At 49.3% G+C, this 23,648-nt stretch overlaps 1 protein-coding gene across 1 annotated transcript; it reads left to right on the top strand.

Annotated features, from left to right (window-relative positions):
• The first annotated feature begins 1,505 nt into the window (after positions 1-1,505).
• LOC147854836 (uncharacterized) lies at positions 1,506-2,544 on the top strand. The gene is made up of 3 exons (XM_087330991.1): positions 1,506-1,700; positions 1,804-2,096; positions 2,177-2,544. Exons 1-3 carry the CDS (start codon positions 1,506-1,508, stop codon positions 2,238-2,240), a joined length of 552 nt encoding a protein of 183 aa, XP_087187117.1. The 3' UTR covers positions 2,241-2,544.
• Positions 2,545-23,648: the final 21,104 nt, after the last annotated feature.

The following is a 23,648-nucleotide window of genomic DNA, read 5'->3' as shown; positions in this document are numbered from 1 at the left end:
AAAGAAACCATCAAACAGAGGAACAAAAAAAGAAACAATAAATAGATGAAATTTTTTTTAAAAAAAAAGATGAAAAAAAGAAGAATGTAAGTACATAATAAAATAATAGGTAAATAAGTAAGTAAATAAATAAATATGTAGATGAAGAAAAGGAAAAAGTAAATAGATAGGTAAATAAATAATAAATAATAAATAAGTAAATAAATAAATAAATAGATAAATAGATAAGTAAATGAGTAAATGAGAAAATAAATAGACAAATAAATAAGTAAATGAGAAAATAAATAGATAAATAAATAAATAAATAATTAACTAATAAAATAAGTGGTTGAACACGGAATTTGACACAGATCACTTGGGTTAGGGGGGGGGGGGGGGGGGGGGGGCGGCTCTCGGCTCAACCACAGCCGTCCGATCAAGAGCCACGTCAGCGATCTCCTGCAGGGCTTCCCTCCCGATTGGACGGTGGAGATGGCAGTCCACTTGGCGCCTCGGCCCGCCTCTCCCCCCCAACCCGTGACGATCCAACGGTCACGCTTCATTCCACGTCATCATCATCATCATCATCTCCTCCTCCTCCTTCTCTCCTGTCTCTCCTCCTTCTCTTCTTTCTTCTGCCTCATTCTGCCATAGCTCCCACCATACCTTCTCTCTCTCTCTCTCTCTCTCTTACACACAGACATTCTGCCATGGCTTGCTTCCCCATAGCTTCTTCTCTGTGCTTCTCTGCATTCTCTACTTCTCTCTGTCTCTGATCCTTTCTCCCTCCTCTACCTCATTCTCCCTCTCATTCTCTCTCATTCTCTCTCTCTCTCTCTCTCTCTCTAGCGCTGTTTTACGCTACTGGGAGAGAGAAAGAACGGAACGGAAGAACGCCTTTTTCCTTTTGTGTTTACTGTTTTGCGTTAGTAGGAAGGCAGAAAAAGAAGAAGTAATGTGTGTATGTCTCACGCCACATTTTCTCTCTCCTTTTCTGCGTGATTTAAGCTTTCAGTAGAACGCCAGAATCAGGAGAAAGAAGAAGAAGAAGAAGAAGAAGAAGAAGAAGAAGAAGAAGAAGAAGAAGAAAGAAAGATCCAATCTCATCAGTCCTTCTTCTGGATGCTTCTAGAAGAGAAAGTCGGATCCTTTCCATTTCTTGCATGGGAAAATACATGAGAGGAAGAGGAGACAGTGTTTGCAGCTATACTATTGCAGACGGATCGCTGGGGGCTCGAACCCGAGCCAGAGCTAGAGCCCTACAGACGGAACTGAGCTCCAAAAACCCTAATCATGGCCTCGATTCTACTCCGCACACCTTTGCCAATCACCCGAGGAGCGGTGCCTCCTATATGCGGCTCCGCAGCAGAATTGTTCACAATTCAGCGCATGATTGCGTATCAACGTATTGTATTTTTGAGAAACAGAAATTACCGCCTCAGATTCGATGTCACACACAGAAGAAACCTATCCATATCTCTGCAAAAGAGCCTTCATTGCGAAGGAGGAGCCTGAGAGTCTCTACCATGGCCAATTCAGTTCCTTTACCTAGTAGAGAATGTATTATGACAAGAAACCGGAAACAAGCAGCCATTCTTGACCAAGCAGACACAGAGATGGCGCTTTCCAATCATGGTCTAGATAGTGCAGGAATCAATCCCGAGGTGAGGGATTTCTTAAACCTTTCTTCTTTCTCTGCGTCTGCTGATCATGGACTGATGGTGATGAATTCTGATTATTTATACATGTAGCAAGAATTTTGTGGGGAAAGCCAAACAATCAATGATGATGGCGGAGTTTCGAGCATGGACAAGTTTGTGATAGGATTCCTTCAAATTCAGCCAATTCGGCATTAAATTTGTTGTCACTGTTAGCTTAATTCTCAGCTCTGATTATACCTGTGCGTGTAGGTGGAGGGGGAGCAGGCAAAGAACGGAAAACAGCAGAGATAGCTGTATCTATGGCGATGATGCTCCAGGATCCACATCAAGATCAAGACATTCTAGTCCTCACAGGGCTCGGCCTATTGATCCTGCAATCAAAGCACCATCTTCTACTGACATTGATGCATTCTTTCAAGGTGCAGAGCAATGGTACCGAAGACGATTCATTGACAGGTATATTGCACTGCCTTGTTGGCTTACACAGAGATCGATTCTTCTGCCTTGCTTTCATTATTTGATCATTCTGTTTGCAGGTACAATTTCGATCCGAAGAAGGAAAGGCCCCTGCCGGGTAGATATGAGTGGACACGCATGTGATGAGAATACATCGAGACTCAGCTGTTCCATAGCTTGCTCTCTGCATTTATGTCAAATATCTATCTGAAAATATACCATAGCTTCCTGCTCTGCATTGTGGACTGCTCCTGTATACTAAACACAAGCACAGATTGGTGAAATAAGCAGAATGTGGCATATTTCTTGTATACTTTCTTTCCCATGGACATTAAAATACATGTGACTCTGTGAAGATTTTAGATGACATACATACATACATACATACACACTTACCCTTACATTATACAGGATCTATGAATGTAATCTGTTCAACTGGCATGATTGATACCTCTGAATAGATTGCTTACATTATTCAGGATCTATGAATGTAATCTGTTCAACTTAGCTTGATTGATTGATACCTTTGAATAGATTGCTTATATTGTACAGGATCTATGAATGTAATCTGTTCAACTTAGCTTGATTGATTGATACCTTTGAATAGATTGCTTATATTATACAGGATCTATGAATGTAATCTGTTCAACTTAGCTTGATTGGTCGATACATTTGAATAGATTGCTTACATTATACAGGATCTATGAATGTAATCTGTTCAACTAGCATGATTAATACCTTTGATTCAATTACTTACATTATACAGGATCTAACAATGGAATCTGTTCAACTAGCTTGATTAATACCTTTGAGTAGATTCCTTACATTATATAGAATCTCTGAATGTAATCTGTTCAACTAGCTTGATTGATTGATACCTTTGAACAGATTGCTTATTTATTGTTAGTTGAAGCTTCTAAGCTCTCAAGCTATTTGCCCAGTGAAAAATACCTTATCCACATTACCAAATTCTGCAGAATTTGCTTGGGAATGAAGAGCTTGGTGGTTTTCTTTGCATTCTTGTTAGCGTTTTGTGTGCCTCACTCACAAAAGCTTTAACTTGACCTATGGACTTATTCATCTACTCAAAACTAATTAACATATCCTATTATTAATCAAGAAGTTGATAAATGTGTTTGTGTGACTATCCTAATGGGATTCAAACGAATAGTTATAAATGTTGGGAAAACCAGGTCCCTCTGGATGGGATGAGCCGAATTGAAGTACAAGCTCGGCTGAGGTCGAAAAATTGATAATCGAGAATCGATTATACCATTGATTTGGGAGACTATATTTGCAAATAGTCTAAATGTGCCCCATGTGGGCTAAATCTGTAAATAGCCAGAAAGTTGTATATGTATAAATACAACTAGGGCAAAAACTTTAGTTGATGTAGTCGATCATTATTAGTTGTATCGTGACATTGGACACAAAAGGTAGTTGCCTTTGTAACTTTGGAGAGAGAGAGAGAGAGAGAGAGAGAGAGAGAGAGAGAGAGAGTAACTTTGTAATCGTCAAAAGGACGAAGATCTCAGGGCCGTTGCCTTCGAGTTCTTATTGTACCTCCTCTCTTATAGTGATCTATTTGGAGTTAGTGGACTCCATGTGGTTTTTCTTGATTCAGGTTTTCCACGTAAAATATATGTGTCTCGTTTTGGCTTGTCATGATCCTAACACATATTCGTGAGCATAACCGGTTTTGGCTTGTCATGATCCTAACAATAAACTAGAGAACACGACAATACGACATCAGAGAACACGATAGGACAACATCTCCTTGCATTCACGTAAAACATTTTCAGATTGAGAACATCTTTGTTACAATCGAATGAATTAAGTGTATGGGATATGAAGTGAATGTTCATAGATTTAGGAAATGAATGAATTGATAGAAGGTAATGTTCATGCATATCCCGGAGGTGAATGAATTCATAGAAGTGTAGCTAAACCACATGTGACATCTTATGGCATTGCCATACTCTCAAAGTACTTCTAACTAAAAACAAATATATATAAAGTCCGATGGCTTAATATTGATGATTGCAATGCGGTTAGGGTGTATGTTTTATCCTTAAGCAATGTGGTTAAAATCGTGCCTCTACCCTAAACCCTAAACCCTAAATTTAGAGTGGTAGGTTTTTGGTTGCTCTACATTCGTTGGAGGCCATTCTTAGTGTTGCCATTCCAAATGCAACATCGATGGTATGCTCGGGTTGTAGATGTTTCTTTTGTTTGACATAGCTAGAAGGTTGAGAGATAATTTTTTCCCTTGACTCTTGAATGTTGGGGAGTTCATTTGTCTTATTCACTTGGACTTCTAGGGATTTTGAATATGCTATCATTTATATTCCCAGGAAACAAATTTTGCTTTTGTTCTCTAGTCTATCTTGATATGCTACCATTGTCTTTTGTTTTTGTAGTTGTTGACAACTAATTTCACCATTTCCCAAGTTTGCACAAGCGTACTTTTGGTTGTGCCCCTCCCACAAAATGCCTAAAATCCTTGGTCATCCCTCAAGTCAATGGCTTGAAAAAACATCATCACTTTGTTAGGTATGTGATCGCTTAATCCCTTGCTGACTATTAGTTGAACTTACTACCACCCTTATCTTCTTGTGAAGGACTCAACCCAATTGATGAGCCTACATAGTGTTAATTGAGAAAACATAGGTCGTTCAAAGTCCATGTAGGTAATGTGGTGGCCCTCCCCAAGTTGTTGAATTTGTTAGGAATATGTCCCTCCAGTGGGAGGAGCCGACTGTTCGGGCCGAGTACCGATGGTTGAAGAGTCGATTTCGAGAGTCGACAGAAAGGAGATCCAGGTCGAAGACACGACTGACTAGTCGGGCCGACCGGATGGTCGATGACTAGGCCGACTAGTCGGACCGACTAGACAGTTGACACTGGAGTCAGTTGATGGCTACTTATTATTATAAATAATAATAGTAGTGATGTGTAGTAGGGGCTACATTTGTAAATAGCCAATACTGTGTATTAGTATAAATACACCTAGGGCAAACAATGTATGAAGAGGAACAAAAAGATGGTGTTGTAGATAGCGATAGAGAGCGGCATTGCGGAGCGCAAAAGGAGAAGAGAGAGAGAGAGAGAGAGAGAGAGAGAGAGAGCGGTGCCATAGCTGTGTTCGTAACAGCAGATGCCAAGAGCCCTGTGAGGTTGATACACTAATGTGCACACTGCCGGGTAGCTGGGAGAACCTGGTGGTTACTCTTAGCACCTCTTGTCAAGAAGAGAACTTGTCTTTACAAGCAATGAAGACAAGCATCTTGAATGAGGAAGCGAGAAGGAAGGACAAGGGTGTCCTAGTCCAGTTGGAGTCAAATTTGACTCAACATACTAGCAGAGGAAGGAACCGACAAAGAAGCCCACAAACAAGGAGAGAAAAGTCTCAAGCCAGGTCAAAGTCTAGAGGAAAGCTCGTGTGCTTTTATTGTGGAAAGCCTGGACATTTCCAGAAGGACTGCCGACACCTCAAGAAGGAAAAGAGTGTCGGTAACAATATTGAACCCAGGAAGATTCTGGAAGAAAAGAACACTTCAGCCATTGCTACGAGCCATGAAGAGCTCCAGTTCATTTGTGAACAGGCAAGTGCAAATCTTGCAAGCGAAGAATGCACTTGGGTGATCGACTCCGGTACATCTTTCCATATAACTCCGTCGAGAGAGTATTTCTCGACTTACATAGCTGGGGATCATGGCCATGTAAAGATGGCTGATAATGGAGAGTGCAAGGTAGCCGGAATCGGAAGTGTCTATTTGACGACGTCGACAGGGTGTTGGCTGACTTTGAAGGATGTTCGACATGTCCTCGATATCACACTGAACCTGATATTGATTGGAAAGATGGATGACGAAGGCTATAGTGGTAGCTTTCGTAATGGCAAGTGGAAATTCTGTTGAGGAAACCTCATAGTGGCCCGAACACAGAAAGAGGGGACATTGTATATGATGCATTCCCGACTGTGCAAGTCGGAAGTAAATGTGGAAGCCGACTTGAGTGGAGAGTTATGGCATAAGAGGCTAGGCCACCTAAGTGAGAAGGGATTGCATCTGTTGGCCAACAAGAAGCTTCTACCAGAAGTAAAGGGAGTGCACCTAGAGAAGTGCGTCGACTGCTTAGTCGGAAATCAGAATAGAGCAGCATTCTACACACGACCACCAAGGAGAAGAGAAGCTCCACTGGAACTAGTGCACACAAATGTGTGCTACGTAGATGCTCCGTCCAATTGGGGTGGACAATACTTTGTAACGTTTATTGACGACTATAGTCAGAAGACATGGGCCTTCGTACTGAAGTCGAAGGATCAAGTACCGTCAATGTTTAAGGAGTTCCAGGCAAGAACTAAACAAGAGTCGGGTCGGAACTTGAAGGCTGCCCAAATTGACAATGGTGGTGAATAGAAAAGGTAGTTTGAGGAATACTACAAGGCCCAGGGTATTCGAATCGTAGTGCCAAAGACCCCTGAGTTGAATGGGCTTGCAGAGAGGATGAATAGAACAATCATGGAGAGAGTAAGAAGTATGTTCTCTCATCTTAAACTGCCAAAATCGTATTGGGCTGAGGTGATGTATACAACAATTTATCTGATCAATAGGTCTCCCTCAGTACGATTGAAAGGTGATGTCCCACAAAGGGTGTGGACAGGAAAGCATGTCTCCTACCAAATTTTGAGGGTGTTCGGATGTCTAGTATATATGCATGTGGCTAAGGATCACAAGGTGAAACTCGATAGTAAGTCGAAACCATGCATATTCATGGTATACTTGGAAGATGAGTTCGGCTATAGGCTATGGGACCTAGTCGACAAGAAGGTAGTGAGGAGTCGGGACATAGTCTTCTTGGAAGATAAGACCATAGAGGATTGGAAGCAACAGAAGTTGGAATCGACTAACCAGTCAACCTCCACTACTATTGACTTGAGGCCAAGTGAACCGACACAGTCGGTTGTTTGGAGACAGCCAATCAGCACAACTAAATCCGAGTCAGTCGACTCGGAGAGACCGACCGACTATGAGTTTGAGTCGGCAGATCTGTTAAAGTCGATCGATGAATATGAATTGGAGTCAGTGGACATCCGACAACCGATCGACACGAATGAACCTGAACCGAGAGAAGAGTTGGTAGAGACATCTGGACAAGGGCCAACAATGTGTGGAAGGAGATACCCACTCAGAGAAAGGAGAGCACCGACAACATATGCGAGTCAATACATCCTCTTAACTGATGAAGGTGAGCCAGAGTGGATGAAGGTGAGCTAGAGTGCTATGATGAAGCCATTGCCGACGAGCACAAAGAGAAATGGCTAAGCGCGATGCAAGATGAGATGGACTCCTTGCACGAAAACTACACCTATGACCTGGTAGAATTACTGAAAGGTAAGAGAGCACTCAGGAACAAATGGGGCTACAAGGTGAATACTGGAGAAGTCGATAGTGCGCCTAGGTATAAAGACCACATTGTGATGAAGGGTTTCAAACATAAAAATGGCGTTGACTTTGACGAAATATTCGTTCCAGTTGTGAAGATGACATCCATTAGAACTATTTTGAGCATAGATGCCAACATGGATTTGGAGATTGAATAGTTGGATGTCAAGACTGTTGGGATTTCGGTCCCTCCGGATGGGATGTCCGGAGATGAATGACGGCAAGCCCGGTTGCGGTTACGGTGCCGGATGATGAAGACCCCGGCTACGGAGCCGGATGATGAAGACCCCGGCTACGGTGCCGGATGATGAAGACCCCGGCTACGGAGCCGGATGATGAATACCCCGGCTACGGAGCCGGATGCTGAAGACCCCGGTTACGGAGCCGGATGACGAATGTACCCGGAGGGAGATCCGGATGCGGGGACATATTTGTGAATATGTTTGCCAAGAGCCCTTGAGGCTATATTTGTAAATAGCCCGAAAGTCATATGTGTATAAATATGACTTAGGGCAAACAGTTTATGTTGTTGCTCATTTTTCTGTTTTCCACTAAGAGGGAGCGAAGTGAGAGCAGCCGAGAGAGAGTGAGAGAGAAAGAGGAAGGAAGAGGTCGACGCCTCTGTGTAATACCGCCGCCTGTGGCGAGGACAGTGAGCTCAAGGTCGTCGCCTTGCAGCTCGCCATTGTACATTCCCGCGTATAGTGATAGTTGGAGTCTTGCACTCCCGTGGTTTTTCCCATTTAGGGTTTTCCACGTAAAACATCCAGTGTACCCTTCTCTCTATTGTTTTCGTGCATTGTTGTATTTCCCGTTTTCTGTGAATCGATCCAGTTCCTCGGTTGTGGCCGAGCACGGAATTTCGACAAAGTGGTATCAGAGCGACGGTAACACAGAAAATGGAAGGCGGCAGCAGCGGGCAGCCGGGGATGATGGTGCTGAATGCGCAGAACTACGCCGACTGGAAGATAAAGATGGAGGATCTGCTCATTGTTCGGGACCTGTATGAACCGATCGACAGGTCGGAAATACCCAAGGGGGTACTTGAGACGGAGTGGAGGCTTCTGAACTGGAAAGCCGTTGCAACCATTCGGCAATACGTCGACGTGAGCGTTCTACAACACGTGGCGAACGACACCAACGCATATGAGATGTGGAGGAAGCTGTCGGGCCTCTACGAGAGGAAGAATGCGTTGAACCGAACCTCCCTGATGAGAAAGATAGTGAACCTCAAGTATCGGGACGGCGAGAGTATGGTGGAACACGTAAGCACGTTCATGGGATTCGTGAACCAGCTTGCGGCGATCAAGTTCCCGTTGGAGGATGCAATGCAAGCCATCATTCTGATGTGTACATTGCCGGAAAGCTGGGAGAACTTGGTGGTGACTCTCAGCACCTCCTGCACCGAAGATAACTTGTCTCTACAAACGGTAAAGACAAGCATTTTGAACGAAGAAGCGCGTCGGAGAGATAAAGAACCGGCCTCCGACTCGAAGGCGCTGCTTACCGAATCGGATCGGGGAAGACAATGGAACCGGAGTCCGCAAAGACGGGAGAAGTCGGGGACCCGGTCGCAGTCAAGAGGAAGGCCCACATGCTTCCACTGTGGGAAGCCGGGGCACTTCCGGAAGAATTGTCAGCATTACCGAAAGGACAACGGAGCCGACGACACCGATTCGAAGAAGTCACCGGAGAGAAACGGTGCATACCGGGGAGCCACGGACCGGAGAGGTCCGGATCGGCGAGGGCAGGACCGGAAAGGAACGACGGCACTCGCGGCAAGTGAAGAAGAGATAATGCTCATTACCGAAGAGAGGGAGCTGAACCTTGCCGGTGTAGAGATGACCTGGGTGGTCGATTCCGGAGCGTCGTTCCACCTGACCCCGGAGAAGAAATACTTCTCATCCTACACAGCCGGTGAGCATGGCTGTGTCCGGATGGGAAATGAAGGCACATGCCGGATTGCCGGCATAGGAGACGTGTGGCTGATGACATCAACCGGATGCAAGATGCTGCTGAAGGATGTGTGACACGTTCCGGAGGTCCGATTGAACCTGATCTCGGCCGGGAGGCTAGATGATGAAGGCTACACGGGTAGCATCCGGAACGGTGTCATGAAGTTCAACAAGGGGAGCCTGATAGTGGCTCGGGCCCGGAAGGTCAACACACTGTACCTGATGAACTCCCGGCTATGTCCGGAAGAGCTGAATGTGGCAGCCGACACTGCCGGTGAGCTGTGGCACAAAAGACTGTGCCACATGAGTGAGAAGGGGATGAAGAGGCTTGCAGAAGACAACCTTATCCCAGTGAAGCATGTGCACCTGGAAAAGTGCACCGATTGCCTGGCCGGTAAGCAGAACCGAACCTCCTTCCACTCAAGGCCACCGACGAGACGTAGCGCACCATTGGAGTTGGTGCACACCGATGTGTGTCAGGTAGAAACGAAGTCACATGGCGGAGCCCAGTACTTCGTAACATTCATAGATGATCATAGCCGAAGACTGTGGACGGCACCGATGAAGACAAAGGACCAAGTGTTGTCCGTCTTCAAAGAACTCCACGCGAGAGTGGAAAGAGAATCCGGCAAGAAGCTGAAAGCGATACGAGCGGATAACGGAGGGGAATACCGGGGGCAGTTCCAGGAGTACTGTCGCTCGAAGGGGATCCGGCTCGAGTTTACTGTGCCGAAGACGCCGGAACTGAACGGGCTGGCCGAGAGGATGAACCGGACCATAATGGAGAGGGTCCGGAGTATGCTGGCGCATGCGAAATTACCCAAGGGGTTTTGGGCTGAGGCAATGTCGACGGCGACGTATGTGATAAATAGATCACCCTCAGTACCTTTGGACGGAGACACGCCGCAGAAAGTGTGGACCGGTAAGGAAGTGTCCTACCGGCATCTGAAGGTGTTCGGGTGTCTCGCATACGTGCATGTGGCAAAGGACCGGAGAGGAAAGCTAGATCCAAAGACCCGGCCATGCATATTCCTCGGTTACGGCGACGACGAGTTCGGCTACCGAGTATGGGACCCGGTCGACAAGAAGATATTCAGGAGTCGAGATATCATCTTCATGGAGAACAAGACACTCGCCGACTGGGAGTCGGAGAAGAAGATGAAGAGCTCCAAGTCGACCGGTGAGGATCAACTCTACGAGGAGCAGTCCCGACCGGCAAGGGACCGGTTAGCTCTCGAGGATCCGGCCGAAGACGGTGAAGAAACAGAACCGGCCGAAGAAGATGAAAATGATACCGGAACCGGCCCCGATCCCGAAATGGATTCGGATGAAGAAGAATCGGAAGAACCGGTTACCGAAGCCCCGGAACGGAGATATCCTCTAAGAGAGAGAAGGGCCCCCCGGAGATTTCCGGAACCAGAGCACGTGCTGCTAACCGACGAGGGGGAGCCGGAGAGCTTTGAAGAAGCAAAGCATGACACCCAGAGCCGCAGGTGGTTGAGTGCCATGCAGGACGAGATGGATTCCCTGCATGAGAACCACACATACGAACTTGTGGAGTTGCCGAAAGGAAAGCGGGCACTTCGAAACAAGTGGGTGTTCAAGCTGAAACCGGGAGATGCCGGAAACCCCCCGAGATACAAAGCCAGGATCGTGGTGAAGGGGTTTCAGCAGAAGAAGGGCGTCGACTTCGACGAGATATTTGCCCCGGTAGTGAAGATGACCTCCATCCGGACGGTGCTGAGCATAGCGGCAAGCATGGACCTCGAGGTAGAACAGATGGACGTGAAGACGGCATTCCTTCACGGTGACCTCGAAGAAGAGATCTACATGCAGCAACCGGAAGGATTCGAGAAGAAAGGGAAGGAGCACCTGGTATGCCGGTTGAAGAAGAGCCTTTACGGACTGAAGCAGGCTCCCCGGCAATGGTACCGGAAGTTCGACTCCTTCATGACCGACGAAGGGTACCACAAAACGCAGTCCGATCACTGCGTGTTTGTGAAGAAGTTCGAAGGAGGAGACTTTCTAATACTCCTCCTATACGTGGACGACATGTTGATCGTCGGACGGGACCAGGTCAAGATACGGATGCTGAAGAAGGCTCTTCACCGAACCTTCTCAATGAAGGACCTGGGTCCGGCGAGGCAAATACTAGGGATGCACATCATCCGGGACCGGAAGAAGAAGCAGTTGTGGCTGTCACAGGAGAAGTACGTGACAAAGGTGCTTCACCGGTTCAACATGTCGGAAGCAAGACCGGTCGGGTCAACCCTCCCGGCAAACTGCAAGTTGTCCAGCAAGCAGAGCCCCAAGACAAAGGCTGAGAAGGAGGACATGATGAAAGTACCATATGCCTCTGCCGTCGGAAGCTTGATGTACGCAATGGTGTGTACAAGACCGGACATAGGATACGCAGTCGGAGTGGTGAGCCGGTACATGAGCAATCCCGGCAAAGACCACTGGAACGCGGTCAAGTGGATACTCCGATACCTGAAGGGCACGACAAACGTGTGCCTCCGATTCGGCTCCGGTAAGCCCGAACTCGACGGCTTTACCGATTCGGATATGTCGGCTGATGAAGATACCAGCCGGTCCACATCAGGGTATGTGATGACGTATGCAGGGGGAGCTGTTTCGTGGCAGTCGAGGCTGCAGAAGACGGTTGCGTTGTCAACCACGGAGGCGGAGTACATGGCGGCTGTTGAAGCCGGCAAGGAAATAATATGGATGAAGGACTTCATTAGAGAGCTCGGTATCCGGCAAGAGGAGTACCGACTCTACTGCGACAGTCAGAGTGCCATCCACCTTGCGAAGAACGCGGCCTATCACTCCCGGACGAAGCACATCCAGCGAAGATATCACTGGATCCGGGAAAGGATAGAAGACCAGGAGTTCATGCTGACGAAGATCCACACGGAAGAGAACGGGTCAGATATGCTGACCAAAGTGCTCACACCCGACAAGCTGGAAGCGTGCCGGAAGAGGGTCGGATTGGAGAGACATCCCATGCCGAAGTGAAGGGGGAGTTTGTTGGGATTTCGGTCCCTCCGGATGGGATGTCCGGAGATGAATGACGGCAAGCCCGGTTGCGGTTACGGTGCCGGATGATGAAGACCCCGGCTACGGAGCCGGATGATGAAGACCCCGGCTACGGTGCCGGATGATGAAGACCCCGGCTACGGAGCCGGATGATGAATACCCCGGCTACGGAGCCGGATGCTGAAGACCCCGGTTACGGAGCCGGATGACGAATGTACCCGGAGGGAGATCCGGATGCGGGGACATATTTGTGAATATGTTTGCCAAGAGCCCTTGAGGCTATATTTGTAAATAGCCCGAAAGTCATATGTGTATAAATATGACTTAGGGCAAACAGTTTATGTTGTTGCTCATTTTTCTGTTTTCCACTAAGAGGGAGCGAAGTGAGAGCAGCCGAGAGAGAGTGAGAGAGAAAGAGGAAGGAAGAGGTCGACGCCTCTGTGTAATACCGCCGCCTGTGGCGAGGACAGTGAGCTCAAGGTCGTCGCCTTGCAGCTCGCCATTGTACATTCCCGCGTATAGTGATAGTTGGAGTCTTGCACTCCCGTGGTTTTTCCCATTTAGGGTTTTCCACGTAAAACATCCAGTGTACCCTTCTCTCTATTGTTTTCGTGCATTGTTGTATTTCCCGTTTTCTGTGAATCGATCCAGTTCCTCGGTTGTGGCCGAGCACGGAATTTCGACAAAGACAACATTCTTGCACAAGGAGCTAGAGGAAGGGATCTACAAATTGCAGCACGAAGGCTTTGTAGAGAAAGGAAAAGAGAACCTGGTGTGTCGACTGAAGACAAGCTTGTATGGATTGAAACAAGCTCCATGCCAATGGTACAAGAAGTTCGAATCCTTCATGGTAGAACATCGGTTCCCGAAAACACAAGTTGATCACTGTGTGTTTGTCAAAAGGTATGAAGAAGGTGATTTCTTGATTCTCTTGGTTTATGTAGATGACATATGTTGATAGTCGGTCAAGATACAAGGAAGATCAAAAGCTTGAAGAAAGCTCTAGGCAAATCGTTTGCTATGAAAGATCTTGGAACAGCAAAGCAGATCTTAGGGATGCACATAGTTGGGGATAGAACTAAGAAAGTGCTATGGGTGTCACAAGAAAAATACGTGACGAAGATCCCTAGAAAGATTCAACATGTCGGAAGCAAAGCCAGTCAACTCGGTGTTGCCGACTAACTGCAAGTTAAATGGAAAACAATGCTCGAGAGGGGAGAAAGAAAAGGCTGAGATAAGGAAAGTACCATATGCCTCAGGCGTTGACAGTTTAATGTACGCTATGGTCTGCAGGAGACCAGACATAGCATTTGTTGTGGGAATAATAAGCCGATATATGAGTAATCCAGGACGAGAACACTGGACATCGGTGAAATGGATACTCAGGTACTTAAAAGGCACCTCGGGCGTTTGTCTTAACTATGGTGTTGGAAAACCCATGCTCAAAGGGTTTATTGACTCAGACATATCAGGGGATGTAGACTCAAGCCGATTCACATCAGGGTATGTGATGACCTATGCAGGGAGAGCAATGTTGTGGCAGTCATGATTGCAGAAGTCTGTGGCCTTGTCGACCACAAAGGCAGAGTATATTGTAGTGGTAGAGGCCGACAAGGAGCTGATTTGGATAAGAAACTTTCTCAGCGAGCTGGGGATGAAGCAAAGGGATTTCTTGCTTCATTGTGACATCCAGAGTGCCATACATCTAGCCAAGAATACTGCATACCATTCTCGGACCAAGCACATATAGAGAAGGTATCACTGGTTGTGGGAGAAAGTCCAAGAAGGAGAGTTTACCCTCGTGAAGATCCATACTGACGACAATGGATCTGTTGAGCGGCAAGCTCAACCGGAGCCGGATCGACTGAATAAGCCGGAGCCGGTAAACGAGACGGATCAGGCGAAACGGATCGGTATGACGGTGAGCAACCGAACCGGCAAGCAGTGGAGGCCGGGTGCAATCCGTAACCGGAAGTCCAATCAGAAGCCTAGTATAGGATAGACTACTAGGTAGCTATAGTCTCGTAGTAAGTGTCAGATGGTCATGTGAGCATTGAAGTACGTGGTACTTCTGTCAGTCCCAAGAGGACTTGTATAAATAGTGCTACTTAGCACAGTGTGTGCACAGAGTCTTGATATAATTTTGAAATTGTGTTCTGCTCTCTCTGTCTCTGTCTCTGTCTCTCTCTTTCTCTCTCTGTGTGTTGTTCTCTATTTTACGCTTCCGCAAACACTTACGTTTACATGGTATCAGAGCGCCAGGGTTGAGAACCTCTGCTGCAGACATTTACTCTTGAGAAGAAAACCCTAACAGGTCGAAAACAGACACAGTAGAAGACATGGATAGAGGCATGGCTACGCGCTCCCAGTGGAGAAGCTCGACAGGAGCAACTACGCATCCTGGTCTTACAAGATGCACCAGTACCTGCTTGGACACGGGTACTGGAGTTATGTTGAAGGAGCGAATGATGCGGCGCCCGACTTGGCACACACGGACTTCTCGGTATGGGAACAGGCGGCAAGCAGGGTGATGTACTGCTTCGCGTCCAGTGTCGGTGATCAGCTGCTCAGCCACATCTGTGATGCCAAGACACCGAAGGATGCTTGGGGGAACTTGAAAAAGGTTTTCGCTGCAAGCACCATTGCCCGGAAGCTACAACTCAGACAGGAGCTAAGCAATGTTCGACAGAAGAACATGTCCGTGGCAGACTACACGGGCCGGATAAAGGAGATATGCGACTCGCTCGCCTCTATCAATGTTACCGTAGAGGAAGACGAGATGGTGCGTGCAGGTATGTCTCGGAGGCCTGGCATCCAAGTTCGGAGCGTTCCGGACTGCGGTGTGTACAAGGGAGAATACCCCCTCATTCTTCGACTTACAGTCGATGCTCCTTGTAGAGGAGAACCACGCCGGTGCATCTACCAGTGCATCCCCGGACAGCCGAATGCTGTACACGGGAACGGATCGGCTCCGTGGGCGTGGTGGAAGAGGTGGGTCGGCACGCAATGGAGGCGGCCGGCAAGAGCAGGAACGAAGGCACTATGAGCGTGCCGACAACAGTTCTGGGACTTCCACAAGCAGGGGGAGTCAAGGCGGTGCCGGAGGCCGGCAAGACAAATCCGCTACGGAATGCTGGTACTGCGGCAAAAAAGGCCACAGGGAAAGCGAGTGCTGGAGAAAGCGTGCCGATTCGGACAAATCCGGATCCAGCAAGACCGGTAAGGATGGCCGGCAAAACTCGCACTACGCAAACGGATCAGGAGGATCCGGAACCGGAAAGGCCGGTAAGGGGCCAGCCTTGGTGATGAATCACAAGGCAAACTCAATGAAGAAGACCACTTCCAAAACGGAGGAAGTGTGGTATGTTGATTCCGGCGCGTTGAACCACATGACGAACCACAAAGAGTGGTTCTCCTTTCTGGAGAAACCGGATCAACCAGGAGTAGTCGAAATAGGAGACGACACTCCTCACCCAATCGTGCATGTCGGAGAAGTCCCTCTAAGCCATGTCGGACAGAAAGGGAAGCTGATGAACGTATTACACGTTTCGACAATCACGAAGAACCTGGTGTCCGTCGGTCAGATTGTCGACCAGGGGATGCAGGTGCGGTTTACGCACCTCGGGTGCTTCATTAAGGATGAGGGCAAAGTCATTGCGCAAGGGCGCAAAGACGGGAGGATGTTTATCCTCAACACCAATGACTTTGGCACCGCTCTGTTCACGAATTGACAGAAGGTCGAGTCGGATATCGACCTGTGGCACAAGCGGATAGGTCACGTCAACTACCGGAGGCTTCAAGACCTGCAAACGAAACAAGTCGTTTTTGGTTTGCCGAAGCTCAGCGGCCGGAGAGCCGAAATTTGTGAAGCCTGCCAACTTGGGAAGCAACACCGGCTTCCATTCCCCACCGAACGGAACCGGAGCCGTAACAAGCTCGATCTCATCCATTCGGATGTATGGGGACCGGCACAAAGTGTAAGCCTTGGGGGGAGCCGATACTTCGTCTCCTTCATCGACAACTATACTCGACATACTTGGATCTACCTCATTGAGCGGAAGAGCGAAGTCTTCGACTGTTTCCGGAGCTTCCTGAAGATGGTGGAACGGGAATCGGAGAGGAAGATCAAATGCCTTCGGTCGGATGGCGGAAAGGAATATTTTTCCGGCCAATTCACTAGTTATCTGTAGCAGAAGGGAATTCGGCGAGAGTTCAGCTGCAGATACACACCGGAGTAGAACGGTGTGGCCGAAAGGAAGAACCGGACACTCGTCGAAGCGGCAAGGGCAATGCTGGAGGAGAAGAGCATGCCCCGGTTCTACTGGGCAGAGGCGGTCCGGACAGCCGTCTACATACAAAACCGCATTGGTGACAAGGTGTCAGCTCATGAGCTGTATTTCGGGCGCAAGTCGAACTTAAAACACCTTCGGATATTCGGCAGCATAGCGTATGTCCATGTGCCGGATCAGAAGCGGAGAAAGCTGGATGCAAAATCGGAAAAATGCATCCTAGTCGGCTATGCTGAAGAGCAAAAGGGGTATAAGTGCTATAACCCCCGGACGAAGGAAGTCCGAGTTAACCGGGATGTCGAGTTTGATGAATCGGCATCCTGGTACTCCGTACCGACTCCGACTTCCGATCCCGACCCAATGCCGGAAGATCAGGCCAGTGAGCCTGAATTAGCCCTGGCAGAGGATGATGGAGCCGGGACTCAAGATGAGAGTCTGGAATCGTTACGGTTGAGTGGACCGAACGAGCGACTAAGTCGGTTAGACCAGTCGGATGAAGAAACGACAAGTGGTGGAGACTCTGCCGTGCTCTCCCCGCGCAAGGAACCGAGGAAACGGTTCACGCACAAAGAGAAGGGGAAGAGGAAGATGCCGGAATTCGAAATCGGCAACGATGAGTCGGATCGGTGCGTATCCGACTCCGGAAAGGAGAAAGGCGGATCTTCGGCAACAAAGACCGAACTGGCCAAGAAGGGCCTCAAATCAGGTGATGGTGCGTTGCGCCGATCAACCCGCCAGAAGGATCCCGTCATGCGGTACGGGTACAATGAATACATGGCGCATCACTATGCGTACATGACTAAGGTGACAGAAGTGCGTGAGCTGGAGAGCTACGTAGAAGCGGCAAAGGATGCAAATTGGCGTGCCACTATGGACGAAGAAATGCGGGCACTCGATGCCAACGAAACTTGGGACCTAGTTGATCCTCCCCGTCATTGTAAACCGATCGGATGCAAGTGGGTGTACAAGGTCAAGTACTGTTGGGATTTCGGTCCCTTTCGGATGGGATGGTCGGATATCGGAGATGAATGCCGACAAGCCCGGTTTCGGTTTCGGATCCGGATGACGAAGACCCCGGCTTCGGTGCCGGATGACGAATGTACCCGGAGAGCGATCCGGATGCAGGGACATATCCGTGAATATGTTCGCTACGAGCCCCCTGAGGCTATAGTTGTAAATAGCCCAAAGTCATATAAGTATAAATATGACTTAGGGCAAACAGTTTTTCTGTTGCTTCTCATTTTTCTGTTTTTCCACTTTAGAGGAGTGAAGAGAGAGCAGCCGTGAGAGAGAGAAAGAGAGAGAGCGCGAGAGAGAAAGAGGTAGACGCCTCTGTGTATTTCCGCCGCCTGTGGCGAGGACAGCGAGCTCAAGGTCGTCGCCTTGGAGCTCGTCATTGTATACTTCTCTGTATAGTGTTGTTTGGAGTCTTGTACTCCCGTGGTTTTTCCCCGTTTAGGGTTTTCCACGTTAATCCTTGTGTACTCGCGTTTCTTCGTTTTGTTTCTACGTGTGTTTCCTATTTTCTGCTCCATTGATCCGCGATTAATCGGTTGTGGCCGAGATAAGAAGGTGAATAGAAGCGTCAATTCTCAACAAACTGGTATCAGAGCGACTGTTGCAGAAAATGGAAGGCGGCGGCAGCGGGCAGCCGATGATGATGGTGCTGAATGCACAGAATTACGCCGACTGGAAGATCAAGATGGAGGATCTTCTGATTGTTCGGGACCTGTACGAACCGATTGACAGGTCGGAAATACCGAAGGGGGTACTTGAGTCGGAGTGGAAGCTCCTGAACCGGAAAGCCGTAGCGACGATCCGACAATATGTCGACGTAAGCGTCCTGCAACATGTGGCGAACGACACCAACGCATACGAGATGTGGAAGAAGCTGTCTGGCCTCTATGAGAGGAAGAATGCGTTGAACCGGACCTCCCTGATGAGGAAGATAGTGAACCTCAAGTACCGGGACGGCGAGAGTATGGTAGAACACGTAAGCACGTTCATGGGATTCGTGAATCAGCTTGCGGCGATCAAGTTCCCGTTGGAGGATGCAATGCAAGCCATCATCCTGATGTGTACATTGCCGGACAGCTGGGAGAACTTGGTGGTGACTCTTAGCACCTCCTGCACCGAAGATAACTTGTCCCTACAAACGGTAAAGACAAGTATTCTGAATGAAGAAGCGCGTCGGAGAGATAAGGAACCGGCCTCCGACCCGAAGATGCTGTTTACCGAATCGGATCGGGGAAGACAGTGGAACCGGAGTCCGCAAAGACGGGAGAAGTCGGGGACCCGGTCGCAGTCAAGAGGAAGGCCAACATGCTTCCACTGTGGGAAGCCGGGGCACTTCCGGAAGAACTGTCGGCATTACCGAAAGGACAACGGAGCCGACGACACCGATTCGAAGAAGTCACCGGAGAGAAACGGTGCATACCAGGGAGCCACGGACCGGAGAGGTCCGGATCGGCGAGGGCAGGACCGGAAAGGAACGACGGCATTCGCGGCAAGTGAAGAAGAGATAATGCTCATTACCGAAGAGACGGAGCTAAACCTTGCCGGTGAAGAGATGACCTGGGTGGTCGATTCCGGAGCGTCGTTCCACCTGACCCCGGAGAAGAAATACTTCTCATCCTACACAGCCGGTGAACATGGCTGTGTCCGGATGGGAAATGAAGGCACATGCCGGATTGCCGGCATAGGAGACGTGTGGCTGATGACATCAACCGGATGCAAGCTGCTGCTGAAGAATGTGCGACACGTTCCGGAGGTCCGATTGAACCTGATCTCGGCCGGGAGGCTAGATGATGAAGGCTACACGGGTAGCATCCGGGACGGTGTCATGAAGTTCAGCAAGGGGAGCCTGATAGTGGCTCGGGCCCGGAAGGTCAACACTCTGTACCTGATGAATTCCCGGCTATGTCCGGAGGAGCTGAATGTGGCAGCCGACACTGCCGGTGAGCTGTGGCACAAAAGACTGTGCCACATGAGTGAGAAGGGGATGAAGAGGCTTGCAGAAGACAACCTCATCCCAGTGAAGCACGTGCACCTGGAGAAGTGCACCGATTGCCTGGCCGGTAAGCAGAACCGAACCTCCTTCCACTCAAGGCCACCGACGAGACGTAGCGCACCATTGGAGTTGGTGCACACTGACGTGTGTCAGGTAGAGACGAAGTCACATGGCGGAGCCCAGTACTTCGTAACATTCATCGATGATCATAGCCGAAAACTGTGGACGGCACCGATGAAGACAAAGGACCAAGTGTTGTCCGTCTTCAAAGAACTCCATGCGAGAGTGGAAAGAGAATCCGGCAAGAAGCTGAAAGCGATACGAGCGGATAACGGAGGGGAATACCGAGGGCAGTTCCAGGAGTACTGTCGCTCGAAGGGAATCCGACTCGAGTTTACTGTGCCGAAGACGCCGGAACTGAACGGGCTGGCCGAGAGGATGAACCGGACCATAATGGAGCGGGTCCGGAGTATGCTGGCGCATGCGAAATTACCCAAGGGGTTTTGGGCTGAGGCAATGTCGACGGCGACATACGTGATAAACAGATCACCCTCAGTACCTTTGGACGGAGACACGCCGCAGAAAGTGTGGACTGGTAAGGAAGTGTCCTACCGGCATCTGAAGGTGTTCGGGTGTCTCGCATACGTGCATGTGGCAAAGGACCGGAGAGGAAAGCTAGATCCGAAGACCCGGCCATGCATATTCCTCGGTTACGGCGACGACGAGTTCGGCTACCGAGTATGGGACCCGGTCGACAAGAAGATATTCCGGAGTCGTGATATCATCTTCATGGAGAACAAGACGCTCGCCGACTGGGAGTCGGAGAAGAAGATGAAGAGCTCCAAGTCGACCGGTGAGGATCAACTCTACGAGGAGCAGTCCCGACCGGCAAGGGACCGGTTAGCACTCGAGGATCCGGCCGAAGACAGTGAAGACACAGAACCGGCCGAAGAAGATGAAAATGATACCGGAACCGGCCCCGATCCCGAAATGGTCTCGGATGAAGAAGAATCGGAAGAACCGGTTACCGAAGCTCCGGAACGGAGATATCCTCTAAGAGAGAGAAGGGCCCCCCGGAGATTTCCGGAACCAGAGCACGTGCTGCTAACCGACGAGGGGGAGCCGGAGAGCTTTGAAGAAGCGAAGCATGACACCCAGAGCCGCAGGTGGTTGAGTGCCATGCAGGACGAGATGGATTCCCTGCATGAGAACCACACATATGAACTTGTGGAGTTGCCGAAGGGAAAGCGGGCACTTCGAAACAAGTGGGTGTTCAAGCTGAAACCGGGAGATGCCGGAAACCCCCCGAGATACAAAGCCAGGATCGTGGTGAAGGGGTTTCAGCAAAAGAAGGGCGTCGACTTCGACGAGATATTTGCCCCGGTAGTGAAGATGACCTCCATCCGGACGGTGCTGAGCATAGCGGCAAGCATGGACCTCGAGGTAGAACAGATGGACGTGAAGACAGCATTCCTTCACGGTGACCTCGAAGAAGAAATCTACATGCAGCAACCGGAAGGATTCGAGAAGAAAGGGAAGGAGCACCTGGTATGCCGGTTGAAGAAGAGCCTTTACGGACTGAAGCAGGCTCCCCGGCAATGGTACCGGAAGTTCGACTCCTTCATGACCGACGAAGGGTACCTCAAAACGCAGTCCGACCACTGCGTGTTTGTGAAGAAGTTTGAAGGAGGAGACTTCCTAATACTCCTCCTGTACGTGGACGACATGTTGATCGTCGGACGGGACCAGGTCAAGATACGGATGCTGAAGAAGGCTCTTCACCGAACCTTCTCAATGAAGGACCTGGGTCCGGCGAGGCAAATACTAGGGATGCACATCATCCGGGACCGGAAGAAGAAGCAGTTGTGGCTGTCACAGGAGAAGTACGTGACAAAGGTGCTTCAACGGTTCAACATGTCGGAAGCAAGACCGGTCGGATCGACCCTCCCGGCAAACTGCAAGCTGACCAGCAAGCAAAGTCCCAAGACAAAGGCTGAAAAGGAGGATATGATGGAAGTGCCGTATGCCTCAGCCGTCGGGAGCTTGATGTACGCCATGGTGTGTACGAGACCGGACATAGGATATGCAGTCGGAGTGGTGAGCCGGTACATGAGCAATCCCGGCAAAGAGCACTGGAACGCGGTCAAGTGGATACTCCGATACCTGAAGGGCACGGCAAACGTGTGCCTCCGATTCGGCTCCGGTAAGCCCGAACTCGAAGGCTTTACTGATTCTGATATGTCGGCTGATGCAGATACCAGCCGGTCCACATCAGGGTATGTGATGACGTATGCAGGGGGAGCTGTTTCGTGGCAGTCGAGGCTGCAGAAGACGGTTGCGTTGTCAACCACGGAGGCGGAGTACATGGCAGCTGTTGAAGCCGACAAGGAAATAATATGGATGAAGGACTTCATTAGAGAGCTCGGTATCCGGCAGGAGGAGTACCGACTCTACTGCGACAGTCAGAGTGCAATCCACCTTGCGAAGAACGCGGCTTATCACTCCCGGACGAAGCACATCCAGCGAAGATATCACTGGATCCGGGAAAGGATAGAAGACAAGGAGTTCGTGCTGACAAAGATCCACACGGACGAGAACGGGTCGGATATGCTGACCAAGGTCCTCACACCCGACAAGCTGGAAGCATGCCGGAAGAGGATCGGATTGGAAAGACATCCCATGCCGAAGTGAAGGGGGAGTTTGTTGGGATTTCGGTCCCTTTCGGATGGGATGGTCGGATATCGGAGATGAATGCCGACAAGCCCGGTTTCGGTTTCGGATCCGGATGACGAAGACCCCGGCTTCGGTGCCGGATGACGAATGTACCCGGAGAGCGATCCGGATGCAGGGACATATCCGTGAATATGTTCGCTACGAGCCCCCTGAGGCTATAGTTGTAAATAGCCCAAAGTCATATAAGTATAAATATGACTTAGGGCAAACAGTTTTTCTGTTGCTTCTCATTTTTCTGTTTTTCCACTTTAGAGGAGTGAAGAGAGAGCAGCCGTGAGAGAGAGAAAGAGAGAGAGCGCGAGAGAGAAAGAGGTAGACGCCTCTGTGTATTTCCGCCGCCTGTGGCGAGGACAGCGAGCTCAAGGTCGTCGCCTTGGAGCTCGTCATTGTATACTTCTCTGTATAGTGTTGTTTGGAGTCTTGTACTCCCGTGGTTTTTCCCCGTTTAGGGTTTTCCACGTTAATCCTTGTGTACTCGCGTTTCTTCGTTTTGTTTCTACGTGTGTTTCCTATTTTCTGCTCCATTGATCCGCGATTAATCGGTTGTGGCCGAGATAAGAAGGTGAATAGAAGCGTCAATTCTCAACAAGTACAACGCCGACGGTTTTGTTAACCGGTACAAAGCCCGGTTAGTGGCGAAGGGATACGCGCAGACCCACGGAATCGACTACGACGAGACCTTTGCTCCTGTGGCGAAGATGACGACGGTTCGTGTGGTACTAGCGGTTGCTGCAGCAAGGGGGTGGCATCTTCACCAGATGGATGTGAAGAACGTCTTCCTTCAAGGAGAGCTTGAAGAAGAGGTCTTTATGACTCAGCCCTCCGGATTTCAATCGGAGATGAACAAGTCGGCGGTATGCCGACTGAAGAAGTCGCTTTACGGCTTGAAGCAAGCCCCCCGAGCTTGGAACACGAAGATCACGCACCGGTTGCGTAAGCTGGGGTTTGCTGTCTCTAAGTCGGACTCTTCGTTGTTCATCCGGCAAGGCTCTGACGGTACGGTATGTATACTCTTGTATGTGGATGATTTAGTCATCACCGGACCGGGTCTTCCCGAAATCAACCGCGTCAAGTCCCAG

Source organism: Azolla caroliniana, unplaced genomic scaffold (genome assembly GCF_043228905.1).
Source record: "Azolla caroliniana isolate FFs.n. ecotype wild unplaced genomic scaffold, voAzoCaro1.0.p SCAF_15, whole genome shotgun sequence".
NCBI lineage: Eukaryota > Viridiplantae > Streptophyta > Polypodiopsida > Salviniales > Salviniaceae > Azolla > Azolla caroliniana.
This window is presented reverse-complemented; position numbering and strand designations above follow the sequence as displayed.